This window comes from Hippocampus zosterae, chromosome 11 (genome assembly GCF_025434085.1).
Source record: "Hippocampus zosterae strain Florida chromosome 11, ASM2543408v3, whole genome shotgun sequence".
In the NCBI taxonomy this organism is placed as follows: domain Eukaryota; kingdom Metazoa; phylum Chordata; class Actinopteri; order Syngnathiformes; family Syngnathidae; genus Hippocampus; species Hippocampus zosterae.
Genome location: NC_067461.1, coordinates 16,073,655 through 16,091,853, shown reverse-complemented (window position 1 = coordinate 16,091,853; position 18,199 = coordinate 16,073,655). Strand labels below are relative to the sequence as shown.

At 42.2% G+C, this 18,199-nt stretch overlaps 1 protein-coding gene across 9 annotated transcripts in view; it reads left to right on the top strand.

Moving 5' to 3' along the window:
- Positions 1-18,199, top strand: part of LOC127610154 (sorbin and SH3 domain-containing protein 1) — a 48,077-nt gene that overhangs the window by 16,512 nt on the left and 13,366 nt on the right. For 6 of the 9 annotated variants that reach the window (XM_052079928.1, XM_052079922.1, XM_052079930.1 and 3 more), the window contains exons 2-16: positions 573-615; positions 699-785; positions 1,066-1,182; positions 2,511-2,602; positions 2,756-2,897; positions 3,107-3,136; positions 4,725-4,867; positions 5,044-5,104; positions 5,242-5,310; positions 6,999-7,034; positions 7,140-7,242; positions 8,351-8,465; positions 10,109-10,186; positions 14,407-14,456; positions 16,127-16,305. In XM_052079928.1, coding sequence (XP_051935888.1) covers positions 752-785; positions 1,066-1,182; positions 2,511-2,602; positions 2,756-2,897; positions 3,107-3,136; positions 4,725-4,867; positions 5,044-5,104; positions 5,242-5,310; positions 6,999-7,034; positions 7,140-7,242; positions 8,351-8,465; positions 10,109-10,186; positions 14,407-14,456; positions 16,127-16,305 — 1,249 coding nt within the window. In that variant the 5' untranslated portion in view covers positions 573-615; positions 699-751. The remainder of the gene's footprint in view (positions 1-572; positions 616-698; positions 786-1,065; positions 1,183-2,510; positions 2,603-2,755; positions 2,898-3,106; positions 3,137-4,724; positions 4,868-5,043; positions 5,105-5,241; positions 5,311-6,998; positions 7,035-7,139; positions 7,243-8,350; positions 8,466-10,108; positions 10,187-14,406; positions 14,457-16,126; positions 16,306-18,199) is intronic. The other 3 variants (XM_052079925.1, XM_052079926.1, XM_052079927.1) reach the window with 3 other exon arrangements.

The following is an 18,199-nucleotide window of genomic DNA, read 5'->3' as shown; positions in this document are numbered from 1 at the left end:
CATGCGTGGCAGGCTGATTGAACACTCTAAATTGTCCCTAGGTGTGAGTGTGAGTGCGAATGGTTGTTCGTTTCTGTGTGCCCTGCGATTGGCTGGCAACCGATTCAGGGTGTCCCCCGCCTACTGCCCGAAGACAGCTGGGATAGGCTCCAGCACCCCCCGCGACCCTAGTGAGGATCAAGCGGCTCGGAAGATGAATGAATGAATGAATGAATTATGGTTTGATTACAACGAAGCATGCGAACAAGCATTTTGTTTTGCTCAGTTGTCACAGTTCTTCATTATGAAATACAGTGCACGCCTGGTTAAAAAGTTCAGCCTGATCCACAGCTAATATTAGAACCTCTAGTGGGAAAGTGCTTTCGTCTGATGCAGCTGGGACAGAGGAAGTTTCACGCATCACCCAGCAACACAATTGCCTTCAATCTAATTCTCTTTGGTGACATCCTCCCCGCGGCAAGACAAAATAAGCCACTTGTCTTTCCTGCATCTGGCTGTTGCACAAGCTTTTGTTTAATCATGTGATGGATGAAAACATTGATTTCGTTTTTGTTGATATCTGCACCCTTCAGGGCTCTCCAGAAGAGGGCGGCGTGTCACCAAAACCCACTCCCAGTAAGTCTCCACAAAGTTGATGGAACTCTGCTCGGAGAATGAAGAACTGAGCTGTTGTCTATGCACGCATGTGTGTACTTGAGTCCCGTCAGGTTCCAGGACTGTGAGCACCGTCAAGATCACGCCTCTGTCAAACATGAAAGGATCTCCTGACCTGATTCCTGCCGCAGGTGATATTTCCCCCTCCTTCTCCTCATGAATCTTTCAGTGTCTGTAAGTGTGGGACATCTCATACTCCCCAATGAAAACCACTGTGTGCTCTACTTCCTGCTCTGACTGAGTGATCTTGGCAATTAGTTTTACATGTCAGGATATTAATGAGATGGCCTGGTTACGATGTTCTGATTTGATCATTTGGGCCGTGAGGATGCAAAACCCTGATGATTAAGAGCATTGATTTTTGAATATGCAGTGGATGTTTTTTGAAACGTTCATGACAATCATTTTCAGGCCTGGACCCCAGCAGGGTGTGCAAAGGGAAAGGAGTGGTGACACTGAGGGCCACTCACGTCCACTTCGATGACGAAAGCAGCGGCAGTGCAGAGTCCAACGTTGTCGCAACGCCAGGTAAGCCTTCTGAGCGGATGCCACAACTGCTTCACAAAAACTCAACGTGAAAAGCAGTTTTTCTTTCTTTTAAACATGTTGAAATTTTTCTTGCGACAAGGAAAACTGTTTGCGACCATTCAAACAGTTGGCAACGGTCTTTGCCACCTTGAACAAACCCTGACGAAAAATCAACAAGCGGGCCTTACACAAACACTCGCAAACCTTTGCCGCTCAGTGGCATACAGGCTGGTTGCAACTGATTCGTCAAGGTACAAGGCATTTGAATATGTTTGCACGTGATTGCGATGCACATAATTGCATGTGCCGTTATCACGATGACAATATTTTTTCGGCATATTGTGCACCTCTGGTAAGTCTGAATGAATATTTACTGTGGATTATGTCCAGTACCTGTTTTTGACAATGTAACAAAATATGGTGTTGGTGGTGGGGTGGGGGGGGGTCTTAAACATAGTTAGTAGAAGCTGCTTATTTTTAGACTGACACAAGACAAATGAGGTTCTCATACATTCCCCTTGGTTCTTCACATTACCCCATGTTGCTGCTTTCCCTATTTCTATCACTTAAGTCAGCCGCGGTTGAGTTCACCTTTTTCTAATTCCATTTTGTCCTCATCTGCGGATTCTAAAAAATTAACCATTCTATTCCGATAAAGGACTAGAAAGAACCGATCTGGGAGTACAAGCAAAAAGTCATCAAATATGTACTAAAGTAAAGTACAGTACAGATGCCGAAAAGTCTGTTTAAATTCAATGTCAACGTACACTATTTTGCACTTCAGCCTCACAATTACTTCCTACCACTGCTTGTAGATGTTTGTTTAGCTGTCAGACTTATATAACTAATCATGTTTTGAAGTAAATCCGTCGTCGTTAGGCAACTAAGGGTCATGACAAAGGGCAATTGCTCAAATTCTCATTTGCGTGTCAAAGAGCTCTTTTGTAGTGACGTGCCCACGTTGCACTTTGCTGCAGAGGCCTTGACTGTGGGCCTGTTTGTTGCGATGGGCACATCGGGACAGTGCTGGAGGCCAGCCAAGTATTTTGGGGCGATGCTTTAATTGTTGTCGAGTCTGACTATAAAGGCCACTGCCACAATGAGGCTTTGAAGCTCACTGAATAGGTGCTTTGTTCGGATGAAAAAAATCTGAGGTTTTGGTAGAATCTTTTTTTTTTTTTTTAATTCCTTCCTTGTGAGGGGATATATCAATTTATCTACCGAAACAAAAATGTTCCCCTCTTGTGATTGGTGTTTAATCATTGATGAGCTGAATGTGTCGGCTAACTGCACCTGCGTTCAAAGAGAGATTTCTGGACTTTTTGCAGGTGGCTGCGGAAGCCATATGAATGGAGGCTTGGCTGAGGGAGGCGGGAACATCCCAGCTGATTTCCTGCCTGTAAACAACAGTCACTGCCAGGTAGGATTAATTTTTCCCCCCAGTTAAGTATGACTTGGGTAACTGACAAATGTAACTGACAAATGTATTAGTTATGTCTTCATTTTATTAAGTGTACCTTCCACATCAATGTAAAGTCAAAGTTTGTCAATTTCTTTTTTTTGTCACTTTTAGACCTCGTCACCGGAAAGCATAAAAGAAAATCAGGCTCCAGTGACATGTGTCAACAACAATTGCTTCCCATCACCCCCCACCTCCATCTATCCATGCACTAGCTCTGTCAATCCCACAATAGTTTTGCTGCAACACAACAGAGGTGAGGCATGTCATTCTTTGAGTTGGGCATTTGTGTTTTCAGCATTCTAAACCTGCTGTTACAATATATGTGTCTGTCACTTTACATGTTTTAACTTGGAAAGTCCGCGTGCTTAGTCATTTTGTGTGCTGCTCCTAACCAGTGCTTCCACTTTGTTACGTTGTTGTTGTTCCGTCATCATGCTGGCCTTTGTCTTTCTTCCACAACAGAGCAGAAAAAGCATCTTTCTCACTTGAAAGGTATGCTCTGGGCTCTTGGTGTAAGTTTTTTTTCCACTCTCAAAGTTGTCATCATTTTAGAACAACTCAACATTTAATGGTTATTAAATTGAACTGGACTAAAATCATGGGCATGGTATTTCCTCATTTTCTAAATCATATTATATTGGCCCTTACGATAGATGGGTTGAATCAAATGTTATGCTTAATTAATGGTAGCCACAAAATCAGTTATTTTGTTCCAGATGAACCTTTATAATCAATTATGTGTTCTAATAGATTTCTCCTTCGTTAATCAGATTTTGGAAAGAAATAAGTTTTTTTTAAAAAACAACTTTATAGTAACTACAACAAAAACAGCACCATCATGTTGGGGGGGTTGATTGTGTTGCTGTGCAGGCAAAGAGGTAGGCAGACCCAAGTGCAGAGAAGCAAGCTATGAGGGCAGGAGTCCAGGGGCATTCTCCAAAAAGTATTAGCTAGCTAGCAAAACATAGAAATATAAAACAATGGAGGTTCAAAGTAACAGAGAAACTAGGGGAACAGACTCACCAGCACAGAGGACAGGACAAGTGTTTTACAACTGAAAATGAGTGAACAGAAACCAGGAACTAAATGCAAACATCTGGACAAGACACAAGTGCATGGAGAGAGCTGATTGCGTGACTCAAGGGGAGCTCGGCTGACGATACCAGTTGAAGCTAAAGACGTAATGACTAGATCGGGACGCGACAAAAAGGAAACACAGTAAAACCAATCGATGCTATATAACAACATAGGAAATGGAAATGATCTGGACTCGATGTGAAATGAAAATCCACAAGTGAATCTGAAAGTATAGATAGCAGACATCCAAATTCAAAAAATTGTCCCGAACAGGGCAGGCGCAAGATGTCTCCGAGGTGAGATTACAAACAAACATAACGTGACATACGATATACATAGACGTGGCATTTCTATGATTTCGAATCACCCAAACCTACCTTGTGCATCAAAGTCTATCTGTCTCTCTGTCACCCTCTCCCATTAACACTTTCATGCACCCTGTAACATGATAACATGTTAAGCTGTCCGCTGTAGTAACCCGCTGTCCCTGAAAGTGTTAATGAGGCATCCATAATTCCTCATTTCTAATTTCATGATGAATATAAGTTTTAATAGCTTTTTGTTCAAATGGTGCACTTGCATGATCAAATGGGATCCGGTAATAAGATGTGCATTGCATGCACAACATTCATTTGAAAGAATAATAATAGCCGCAGAAATATACTCTGTTGCAGTGTTTTAACGTCAATTGTACTGAGAAGTATTGCACATATTTTGGTGGGTTGTCGGCATGATGCAGTACAACAGTACAGACTACAACCACAATAATAAACATATCAGAGTAATACTTCTCGGAAAAGGGTCACTCAAAACCGATCTTCATCTTTTCTAAAGTCGTTGTTTTGACGTTTTTGCTCCGGCACTCATTCGACTAGTACAAGTGTACCTAATATGGTAATTGAGTCAGAATGGCCAATTGGATCCAATTCTAAGGTTTGTCTTCATCTATCAAGTTCTCCCGCTCTCAGGACTTATTGTGGCCTTCTGTTGTCTTGCATTGCAGACCCCACCCCAGAAAGAGACAAAAACCCTGATCCTGGGAGAGACTCTGTCAATTCAGATGCGGACATGGACGGCAAAAGGCTGCGACTGCCGCTACACTCCCCCGTCCTCAGTCCTCTCAACAGGCCCATTGTGCCGGCGCGGGTGAGTAACACAACCTCATGTCATCTTTCGAGCCACTTGCGTACAGACGCATGTACTGGGAGACTAAGACATGAATTGAAACTTACTATTATTGCTTCAATCTTGACTTTCTGTATCTGTATGCTGAACTCCATCTGCCTTGTCCAAACAGTAATATTCATTTGCGTTCCTTTCAGAACACTGAAAAGTCCAAAGAATGGTACAAGACAATGTTCAAGCAGATTCACAGGATACCCGGTAAGAGACAATTTAAACTCTTTGTACGCTAATGACATTTGCTGGTCACGTTTCCTTGCGCTTGTCCATACGCTGTGTGTTTGTGCATGTGTGTGTTAATGTCATACTGTGGTGTGTCTCTCCATCACTTCACTCAGAGACTATTGAGGAAAACCCTTACCGTCCCACCTACATGTTTCCTGAAAACTATGACATGAAATCAAAAGGTATTTTTTGGGGGTAGAATTCTATTCTCATTGACTTCGCTGATCTGACCCTGCACATACTACCAGCTCGACTTATCGCTCTACGATAACATCCATCAACCACAAACCTAAGTGACTAACGTGTTTTACTCTTACAATCACCTGATCTACAGTACATGGCACAAAGAAGCGGCACACCCGTGTCACTATTCTTACACTTTTAATATCTCACATTATCAATCTGCATCTGCTCTATTTCATCTCATAGTCATCGTTTTAACTGGATACAATTCAAGTTTGCAAAATGATTTTCTCAAAATGCTCCATAATGCCATAGTCGAAATGGATTTACAGTGTTTTGCAAAACGGCTCTTCACATTGACACTCACTATATTGAGAGACATTTCGTATATTTTCCTCTCTCATTTCGCTAAAGGTAGCCAAGTGTTGAACGACCCCTCAGTGGCAGTAGTTCTATGCTACAAACTACATTTGCAAATAAAACACCTTGCTTACACTTTCTTGACACTGTGTAAATGAAAAAAGATGCGTGCTATAGAGATGGAAGGATGGAGGTTTGCAATGGCAGAGTTTCTGAAGCTATTGTAGTCCAGCATTGGCATTTGATTTAATCGTGCACGTGTACCTTCTGCATGTAGAGTATCGCTGTTGCCACTAGATGACGCTACAGGCCAACCACAACCACAACCACATGTTTTGCTCTGTCTAAATTGATTCTTGAAGCTGTCCATTAGAAATGTTAATAATCCGAGGTGGCTTTTTCACCCTGGTTTATTTTTGATGCTGGTTACAAAAATGTCAACCTTTTTTCTAGCACAAAACGATTTTGACATATTTTCATTTTTTTGTTTTCAAAATTAACCTCGGAAGTCTTGCGTAATGACCAATTTTATTATGCCCTGTAATTTATTGCTTTGATATTTCTGAAAAAAAAATCCAACAGTTTCTGACTCTAACCTTTAATTTGTAAAGATAACCAAAAATATTACTTTTTAGTTTATTATTATTATTATTATGAAAAATTGATATGCAATGCCCAATAAAACGGAATCAAAAATCAAAAAGTTAATCTAAAAGAGTGTACTTGCACCTCTGATTGAAAAAAATAACACAAATTTGTTAACCTGCGCAATCACTGATTAAATGTTTGGCAGAGCCAGGCAGTAATTTGTATTCTGATAACAGCTGATGGTTAATGACATTTGAGGCTGCATACCAATCCTACCTCAACACAGAACTGTGTGTCCCTCTCAGCACAACATGTGGTTCATCTGAGTTCTATTAATATTGTATATCGATCCATTTGTCGGTGTACTTGTCCTCATTGGGGTCATGGGTGAGCTGGAGCCTAACCCAGCTGACTATATGGGCGAGAGGCAGGATACACCTTCAACTGGCCCCCAGCCAGTTCTATTATTATCGATGTTTATTTATAATGTCTCCTGGATGGGCAGTTTTTGCAATACTCTCGCCGTGACGCTCATTGATGCTTGGCTCCCATTTTAGCTCAGTAATGCTTCTGTAGAGTGCTTTGCATTGACACTCTCTGATTACATTTCGTGAACCCTGCGGAAAACAACGTTTTAGTGCCTTCTTCACCTTTTTAAAAAGTTGCATCAGAAATACAGCACATCTACAGATTATTAATGGCTACATATATTTCTAAATATTTGATTTTTGCTCATTAGAGAATGGTCCAAACCCCTATGGCTACTTGGAAGATGGTGAGTTTGGAAATTGATTAAACATACTAATCTCACTTCAAGTGAGGCATTAATAGACTTAATAGACATAGGTGTGATTATTTACGTCTTTTTTTTTTTTTTAAGTAAAAGGTATGCCACGATCTCAAAGTGACGCAGGTGTTGGTTCAAGAGCAAGATCGATGCCAGTGCCGACACGGTCCTCATCACTTAAACCCTCTGCCAAGAGGTTTGTGTCCTCCATCTGCGACTTGCATCAACATGATAACGCCCTCGTGGGGAATAAAAAATGCTTAGTCATTTCAGAAAAGGATATTTTTCAAATGAAAGTGAGTGAGTATTTCCATATTTATTTACAAAGTACATACATTCACCAATCACAACACTGATTGAATCATTTAAAATGAGACAATGTAATAGCCTATAAAATAAGTAAGTTTACACTACCCCCCGACCCTAGTGAGGATCAAGCGTTTCGGAAGATGAATGAATGAATGAAAGTTTACACTATGCTCAGTTGGGCATTATTATACGCAATGAATTATCCATATCTGTATAATTGTGGGTATATGCAATATTTAGGGCAGTACAATTTTAGACTACTCTTTCACTCTGGGTTTTGAAATTTCATTATTATACTTATTTTGAGATTGTGCGGGTGTGCTTAATGATTTGTCTTGTAAACAAGAATCTTGTTGAGAGTTGAGTCATTATGTGAAACAACAGGTGTGTCTTGCTTCTCAACTTTGCAAGGTGGACTGTTTGTTCCATGTGACTCCAGCTGCATCCGTCAGCACACACAAACACACACATCCACATACACACACACCCACACTCATAGAAGTTGGCAAAGGAGGATATGCTTGTTAAGAGATGAGTGATGCAGGAGAACAGGTGATGGACGGATTAGAAGATTGGAAGCATTAACCACTATGGCTGTGGATGTCGAGGTCTGACCTTTCCTCCTTGATCATGAAGAAGTCAACACCTGAATACACGCTGCAAAACATGTGACGTGTGCCAGCAAGAATGAAAATAACAAATACTATTTCTTCCTGATTTTTTTTTCTTCTGTTGTGGAATTCAACTGCGAAATGAAGCATTGTGCATTTCGTCACTTAGCCCCACCTTGTTTTACCTGACTACCAGTTAGGCTTAACCGCGAATTGAACAGTTCTGTTGTCTTTGAACGGAGAGAAGGGCTGGGCTAATCATCAGAATATTTCGATTAAAAAAAAAACATCTTAGCCAAAGATGGTTGCTATGGTGACTACATAATGAGGACCGGCTCTCTCCCATCCCATTCCCAACCCGCCCTGACTCTCGCCTCTCCACAGAAATGAGTGGGAGCCCCCGGATAAAAAGGTAGACACCAGGAAGTACCGCGCCGAGCCTAAGAGCATCTTTGAGTATGAGCCGGGGAAATCATCGGTGCTGAAGCTGGAGAGAACGGTATGTTAGCCACCTGCCTAGCTCTCTCTCTCTCTCCCTCTCTCTCTCTCTCTCTCTCTCTCTCTCTCCTTTCTCTCGCTGCATGTTGTGTGAGTAGCACCCCGCTCCTACATGCATCCATCCCCCACCCACCTCTGCATCTAAGCTCCCGGGTGGCAGCTTCAGCTCCGAAGGCAACAACATCGTGCCGGGCACATTCCTAAAGGGTGTCCTGTTCCTTTGACAGATGATCCCAGCTTACGTCGGGGAGGGGTATCGCTTACAAGGGGATCCATTGTCGTTCTTCTTCAATTTAAGGTTATTGGGCCGAATTGGCTCTCGGGGCAGACACAGTTCGTGGATGCTCGGTGTTTGGCAAGAGGAATTGAAATGCTAACCTTCAGACATGTGCCGACCCAAATGACAGTGTCCTTGATGGCTGTCCTTCTCTTTACATGAGGATTTGCTGCTTTGTCCTTGATTGACAGTGTGGTATCGACAATGATAAAATTGACTCAAACGTTGCTGGTCTAATTCCAGTTGAGCATATCTAACACAGGATGTTAAGACTGTAATGGTTTCTGTAGTTAGTGTTTGTCTGAAGGTCTTGTTTGTTATTAGTCCTTTCCAGTTGTTCCGAGGCTGACAATTCCATTTCAGTTAGCAGCTCAGTTTGTCAATCTGTCGGGTTAAAGTTCTGTTACCTCATTGTGACACATATAGAACAGATATGGTATGAAAGAAGGGCGGCATGGTGATCCAGTGGTTAGCACATCTGCCTCTCAGTGCAGAGGTGCAGGGTTCGAGTCTGGCTCTTCCTGTCTGAAATTTGCATGTTCTCCCTGTGGCTGCGTGGGTTTCCCCCGGCTTCCAAAAACATTCACCATAGGTTAATTGAACAACTCTAAATTTTCCCTAGGTGTGATTGTGAGTGTGAATGGTTGTTCGTCTATGTGTGCAGTTGGCTGCCAACCGGTTCAGGGTTGCCCAAAGACAGCTGGGATAGGCTCCAGCACGCCCGCAACCCTTGTGAGGATGAGTGGATTAGAAAACGGATGGATGTTCTGGAAGATTATGTTACAGCTGACGTTTGTCTCGATTTGCATGCTTTTTCATCATCGTTGTGTATCTGTTGATTATATCAAATGAAAGTGTAAAAACCAGCATCCTGGGGCAAATGACTTTTTTTAAAGGATAGGTTCACTGATTATGGCAAATTGTAATACAAGCCTCCTTTATATAGTCCAAACGTAACATGTCAATTTCTTAATGCAAATAAAAGCTCCAGGCTCTTGAAGGTGACTCGGACCAGTAATTTTTTTTTTTCCAAGTCTGTACTTGTTACTTAGCAACTTCAAATTGACAACACTCTGGGAGGTGACTTCTGACCAATGTTTTAATCCCACAGTGAGTCTTTTCTTTTACACGATAAATTGTGATATTTGCCACAGCGATACTTTTTGAAAAAGCTATTCCCCCCAAATAATTAGCCGTGTTTTAATCAAATGTGAACCTATCCCTTAACAAGCAGAGCTCTTGGAGAAATCCTGCGATATCATGTCTGATGGCTCATTACCTCGGTGTGTTATTCCATGCTGTCTGAACTGTCTTCTCTTTGTCTTTCTCCTCCTGTTCCTCTTGTTGCCATGCCCCTATCGACTCAGGATGTATGTCCGGAAGATGTAGATTTAGAGAATGAGCCGTGGTATAAATTCTTTTCAGAGATGGAGTTTGAAAAAACGGTAAGTTGTCAGTGTATCTTATTTAATTGCATGTGATAACATCGATGCTTAAATAATTCCAAACAAGCTGTCTGTCTGTGACTCCGATTGCTACTTGTTTGCGAGCATATGAGGGGACCTTGGTGGATGCCAGGAAGTAAACACCCACCCTCGCCCCCTTTGAACGCCAATGGCCAGGAGAGCCAAAGCCAAGATTCAAACCCCAAACCTGATCAATAAAAAATAGCTTTATAATATACGGTACTTTAACTATAAGGACTTACGATAAAGTGTGAGCTTTATGTGACATGCTTTTTAACTTCATACAAGTATAAAAATAAGTTAACCACTAATCAAAAATGTATATACTCATCGTTAACTTTGATGTGTGGTGGCAAATGGGATAAAGAATATTATTTTATATTATTATTTTATTTTATATTATTTTCAGTTTTGCCAAGAAGATGGCAGAGCCACTATCATTTCCATTTGCGGTTCAATGACATTAGCACACTCTTCCTCTGTCATGCCTGTACCCCTTTGTAGTGCCTTTAAAACAAACACACACACACACACACACACGCACACACGCACACACTCACACACGCAAAAGGCAAAACAAAATTGTGGTGTTAGTCCTTCAGCCACTCACTAAGCTAAATTGGTGCATGATTGGCTGAGGTCATACAAAAGGTCACGTCGAATGATGTTTTTGACCTAGCAATCTTTTCTGAGACTTCTTTGGCAGGATGGGGCAATAATTCAAGATTGGAGTTTATTATCTAATCTCTTGGCGTAAACACACCTGATATCGCTGGCCATTCTTCTCAGTTGTGCCTAAAATAGTCAACTGAGATCTATTTTTACTCTCTTCAACAGTGTTTCTGTGTGTCTAAGCATCAGCTCAGGCAGAAATGCTACCACTGTGCTGTGGTTTCGATAATTATACAGAGTAGGGGTCAGGAGAGTTTATTATTGAAGCTTGTGAAAGAAAGACAGAAGAAAACGTTGCTTTAAATAATAATATTTTTGACTTCTTCCACATTATTACCGGTAACTCAACTCACAAGAGTGAAACATTCTTTTTGAGGTGCACTCTGAGAGCATAGAGGGCAATTCATCCAGAAGTCACTCCCCACACCACACAGAGAGGCTGCCGGCTACTCAACAGGCCCCAGAATTATCACAGGACCTTGAATAAGAATTTCTGCCTGTGTGCCCCCTGGTATATTTACCAAGCTATCTAACTTGTAAAACAGACAGAGTTAAGGACATCCATGCCGCAGGTGCTTGGCACCAAACAAAAATGATGCTGGCCAGTCACGAGCAGATGTCGTGCTCATTCTTGTGCAACGCCACCGCACACTGGATCATATGAGGTAGCACCAGAGAATTCGACATGAGCTCATGTGCTTGTAGGGATTGAGTCTGCCGTTCCCATGGAGAACAGGTCCAAGTTAGGGGAAGTGTGGAGAAGGATTAGCGCTGGAGGTGTTTGACTGTCAGCCTGGATTGATGCCCGATAAACTCGGCCTGATGACTACTCCTGTTTACTGTTAAAGTCACTTCAAAAGGGACACCTGGTATGAGGAGCGCTTGACTTTAGGATGTACTAACTCATTGGAATTTGACAATGGTACACATGCATTATTACTGGAGGACAGAAGTGACTCAAGGCAGAAACTTCAGTGCTTAAGTGAAGCCCTTGTTGGCTCTTGCCCCGGAAGCTCTTGGAGTGTGGTGGACAACATCTTCTAATTAAAAAGTAGCACATAACATGTTCTTGAAAGAATGAAAGCCTGATTGGGCACGTTGTTGTAACACAGCCAGGAGCCTTTTTTTTTAAACCGAAAAAGCTAGTTTACTGCATTTATTGAGTATGCTTGAGTAGCAGTTTCTTTGTAAAAAAAATGTAAAAATACAAATACATAAATAAATAAGTCTGCCCACATGAAAACTCATTTGCCGACTATCAACAAGTGACGGACGCTATTTATTACCTGTAACAATTCAGCGCACGCAAGGAAACGTACCGGTAATTTCTGAAAAATCAACTCATGTTAGGAGATAGGGGCTTGAGGTCATAAAAAGGCAAGAATTTACCAAAAGGTAGGTTTGTGTGTACCATAGGACAATAAATTGACGCACGTGTGTGTGCGTTTGGTTTCATACTTAACATTGCCTCTCAATTATGATCATTACTTGGCTACCATCTCCTCTCAAACAGCCAACCAGCCTGTCAGGGGATGACTGACAACTGTTGGCAATACCAAGAGTTGCCCTCTTGAATAATGTTAACAACTTGTGGATTCAGGAGCAGTTCTCCAAAACACAGTGGCAATTCCGGTCAAACAGTCTCACTGAGATACGTACATGACCGGGAGCTGGAATTCCACTATAAGTGCCAGAGTGACTCCATCTGTTGAGCACATGCTGACGAGGGGGCTGTTGCCATACTGTCTCAGCGTTGAGTATCATGGAACCTCCCCCCTGACCACCTGACACCCCCTAAAGGAGGCAACATCGTAAGCCCACCGGCTCTTTGTACTTTCATATTTAACCTCTGTTATTCACTTAACCTTTACCTTTAAGCATTTAACGCTGATGCGATAAGTGGCGCGCACGGCTGTACCAGATCGCTCACACTGGGGGAGCTGGTGGTGTCATGAGAGCATATCAACGTACAGAAGGTGCTGGAAAGAATGGGATTCATGTTACCATGACCTACTCATGATGACTATTTTGAATATGAAATGGGCACACAGGAGCCTAGCCTCTGAGTAGCTGGGGACACCTGTTAGGAAGAATGGAATTCCGCAGAAACTTTGTCATCGTGTCAGTTCAATTCATTTTCAATCTTGATATAGCGGTCAAGCAACCGTTTCCGCATAAGGTTATGTTTTTCAGTCATGTGCGTCCGATTATTATTATGATTTTTCTAACTTTTTGGAAAAGTGACATGAATTACGCATTGTAGAACTCATTTGATGAAGGTGACTTCACTCCTGATCAGCCTTCCGCACTTGTTTTCTTACAACATTCCATTAAAGCTGAGCGTGTGTGTATGTGCGTGTGTGGGCCAGATCTTCAGGGGGATACAAGTCACTGAGGTGCAAGGAAGAGCATGAGATTATTCAATGACACGCGCATTCTCTCCAAGTTACCATGGAACATTTGGCTTTATAAATAGAACATCGAGCTGGCAGCCTGATGTCCTGTTCTTATAAAGACAGACGTTTATTCTGATGGGTTATTAATGATCATTCTGCCCTGGCAACTAAGGAGAAAGGCATGTTGTGGCAAATGGGGTGTTGAGAATGCTCCTTGTCCGGCCAACGGTTCGAGAAGCGTGGCGGTGGAGAAGTGGATGTGGTATTAGCAGCGAGGCCGGTATGGCTGGGATGGGGATTGTGCAATCGTATTTGCAAACAGCACTCGCGCTCATATTCCTAGTGCTCGTGTCACGTCCGTTATTTTTACCTGCTGTGACGTCTGAGAGGAGGAAAGCAGCAGAAACAGTGACCTAAAATTATAGCCTCACTCAAAGCGCTGCTGGGTGCTGCCGGAACACTGAATGGCCACTTTTCGACTCACTACATAACAACTGCTCCTGCACTGATCAGTTATTGTTTTGTTTTGGTTTTTTTTTTTTTTTTGCCCTTCGACAACATTTTCTCAGTCTGTTCTGAAATGTATTTTCCTGAATTCTTGCAACATATGTGCCTTTGGAACCCTCGAGTGTGTTCCAGAGTTTCAAAAGTGTGAGTGTGTAATTCGGCCTGTTTGCACCACCAGCTGGTTAATTGTCCTCCGGTCTGCTCGAGTGGTAATGAGAGTGACTCAATACCAGACAAAAGAGAACGGCTTCACCGGGAGACGGCATGCCATTGGCTAAACCTGTGACAGCCCCCTCCCCGCATGGGCGCCCCCTGACTGATGCGAACCCATCCGCCCACTCACACACCCCTCCCCTTCCTCCACTCTCCTCACTGCCGCCCCCCCCCCCCCCCCCTAACTTGCATGCAGGCCAAAACACATGCGTTCTCCTACTTGGTGCCAAGCCCAGTCCGGAGACGCTAAGAGCCCAGGGTGCTGGAGACTGAAAGCCACATCAGCGAGTGAACAACAGAGAGGAAAAGCGAGAAAAGAATCTGGCCATTGCTAATGTGCCTGCCTCTGTTCTAGCTGGAGGAGACCATCCTGTGGATCTATCAATGACTTCTTTGTTTGGTTTGTTGCAGAGTGCCCCCTCCTTCAATCCCCTGGAAACAGCCTCCGACCTGAAGAACTAGTGAGTTCATGCTTCTCAATCTCATACCAATACTTGGGCTCACTTCCACGACGCTAATTATTATTCCGGCATGTTGTGGGGGATAAATGTCAGTGCGAGATTGCTCCCCCTTTGGCGGGGGATTCCTGCTTCCTGAGGGGAACCTTTGAATTAGGCGGTAAGCTACCAGAACATGGTGTTCTCTGTTTATGTTTGCTAATTTTGGACAAGGTAGTGCTTGGAGATTGGCGTTTGTGTCGAGGGACACGGCTGCTATGTGGTGATTTATGGATTGCATCAGTATTAGACACCAACCTGTATGTCACGAGGAAAGCTGCTGTCGAACTTCAAAATATATTATCTCCTGCAAGAATTAACCAGCGACTGGATTATTTAAATTACACAGACAGGTCCATTGTCTTATTCGCTTTCCTCTCTGTTTGTAATAAAATGTAAAGCATCTACTGGGAAAGGGTTCTTTTCCCTCCCCTTTTTTTGTTCGCACCAACTCCCGTCTGGTACTCGCATTAAGTCGTTACGAGTTTCCTATTTATGGTCTTGAATTGGAATGGTCACTGACTTGTTTTTAATTTTGAAGAAAGTGTTTCTTGGTCGGTCGCTCGGATGCAAGTTCATGCTCACTAACATTTTCCAAAGGAAACCACAGCGCCACAAGTTACTTAGTTCAAAGTCTCATACCAGGGTCTTTTTTTTCCCTAGGTTGTTGAGAGAATGTCACGTGAAGTTGCTATTTGATTTTAAAACACAAAACATCTGAATGAATGAATGAATGAATGTAGTTTGTGTGTACGAGGCATTTGCATTGACAGAAAAAATAAACTAGTTAGCTGGGGTAGTGGGATTGCTAAAAAAAAAACTGTTGACAGTAAGTTCTGAAGTCATCCCTATATCCAAAGTAAAAAAGGATCTTAGGTCAGTGTTTTGGCCCGGCAGCATACTGATCTTCCCAGAACCTTCCCAAGAAGTTATCTTGGATCTCACATTGCTTCTGAACTTAAGCCACAGCACTCCTTACTTACCGAGAGCCAACATGATTTTATTGGCTTGCTTCAGTCGGGAATTCACATATTTTTCCAGCAGTTTGAAAAGATCTTCTTGTCACGGTAGTGGACAGGCAGCGTAAAGAATCCATGCATGTTGCCAAGCTTGTAAAACTCTGACTTGGTCGATACAAAACCCACTTCACCAATGGACAAAATTTTCCTTTTGACAGAGGAGGACAGAAATCGAATGCTTGTTTGCTGCCAGTGATCCAAGAGGCCCTGTCGGTTTAATGACCACGTTTTTCTTGAAATAGAGCAGCGCCATGAGTGGTGCATGAGCAGAAGAACGAGAGTGAACATGAGACATCATACAACTGTAAGGGATAATACGCTATGCGGGAATGTTCAGACAATTGATATGGACATCTGATATATTGGCCTTTACGGAATGCCAAAATATCTGTTGTTGTGAGTGCTTTCCCTGAAAGAGCTACCTGTAAATTCTGAACTCAAGTTCATCACATTATTTTGACTTCCGCAAGTCTCCCAAGGCAGGAATTCCCACAAGACATCCTAAATAAGAACCATATGGAAGCTCACTGCCGAATTAGTATCTTTCTGTTTATCATCAAAAACACTCCTCTGAATGAATGAACTTTAATATGCTGTCTGCGTTCCACTGTCTAGCTCCTCCAGCAAGTCTGGACACAATGAGGTGGAGAAGGATGGAGGATCATCCGAAAATGACCCTGTGGCTTCAGAATGTGACCGTCATGTTTACAAGACTGTCCTGGAAGGCGGTGACATTCCCTTACAAGGTCTACGAGCCTTAAATAAGCGCCATGGCAGCTCATCCTCCCCTAAAGGTATATACCGACCAATTAATATGCACACAAGTGTGTATGGTAGATGTGCATGGACATCAGGGTTAGACAGCGCCTTAGGTCGTTTGTGTAAAACGAACATTGAGCTATAAAAACATTGATGATGAACATGTGTTTCCGTTCTGCTGGAGTCCGCACATCTTTGCTTCCAGGCTTCACAGCTCTAGTCAATCACCCCACAGCATTCATCCCCAGTCACTTTTGATTTGTTACCAATGACACAGATGATAACATTACTGGACATCTGCTTTGGAAAACATTTAAGGGCAAAATGAGGTTGTCTTTCTCAGACTATGGAAACTAACCTTGGGGAGTGTTTCCCTTCATGCTGCAGTCGCTAGGCAGGTTTAGATTGGGCAGGACTTCAGTGTCTTCCTTCGTCATAGAACAGAGACCCGGGGAGGGGATGGATGAGAAGGGATGAGTGAGATAAAAAAGATCTGTGCTCTGCAAAACCCGGGGGGGGGGGGGGGATAAACAGGAGGGACACAGAGGGTGGGCAGGCCGGAGGAAGTCAGCTGTCAGTTTGAGGTCAGTGGCCGGAATGTCTGAGCACATGGCCGGAGAGTCAAACATTGTGGGAGGAGAAAAGATGGAATGCAAGGAAGCGAGAGAATGGGCAGATCAGGCGCATGATCCGGCACTGTTACATCACACCGTGGCAGACAGTTGAGTTGTTTCTACGTTACAATGTGTTATGGCAACAAAACTGATCAATGAGCAGAAACCTCCTCCGAGGCTTAATCTTTGCGGGCACCTAGAACCTCAGATAATGATTGCAAGGTTATTTTTTTTTGAAAGGTCATTTTTTTATATACTGTAACGATTTTTTTGATTGTCTAGTCTGTGGGTTTGCAAATATTTTACACCAAGCACCACCAAAAAAAATATTTCTACTCTCCAAGAACCATCATAAAGAACACCATTAAAATCCATGAAAGTAGTAGGCCCGTGTTCATCAAGAATAAGATGGGCATTTAGGAAAATGAATAAATATTCGAATAATGGTTCAGTCCAAATGTCTTGCACATAAAAGTTAAATAAACATTGTACCTAAATGCAAATTCTAAAAGATCAAATGCAAATGTATGTTAAATACATTGAAAGGTACATAACAAATGCATTGAACTGGATATTTTTACTTATTTATTTAGGTTGAGATACTTTATTGCACAATGTACAGTACGAACATTTAACTCAGTGATTATTTTGCGGACCACTAGAGGGAGCCAACTTGGTCACATTTTGTACGTTTCACGTTTTTCCAAGATAATTTTGAAATTTTGTTAATGTTTTTACATGATAATGTTCACGTTTTTCCATAAGTATCATGTTTTTACGTGTTAATTTTCACGTTTTACATAAGCGTCATGTTTTTACATGATCATTGTCATGTTTATCTACAACAAGTATCACAAATTTTAGATGATCATTTTTACATTTTTGGTACATTTCATGTTTTTTCCCCTCCCTGATGTGGCAGCAATACGCTTCCGTACCGATATAATAATGCTCACCTTAAAAATAAAAAAAAAATCATGACAAAACTAGAGATGTTTGCCCAAAAGAAGGTAATCCTAGGCCTGGATAAAATGTGGACAGCCTTTTTGCAACTATTTTAAATTGTAATACAGAAACATAGGCATGTAAACAAATGTAAATTAGCTCAAGCCCACATTCAATTCTTTCATTGCACTTTCAAGCCCAAGACCGTGCATACACAAAGCAAATATCTTTTCTTCCATCAATTTGAGGCTCTGATAAATGCCTTTTTAGACGTTGAGGATTTTACAGGAATTATCAAATTTAATGGATCTTTGTAAGAACATCCCAGTTTGAAGGAAATATACAGTATATAAGGAGAGTTCTGTTCCAG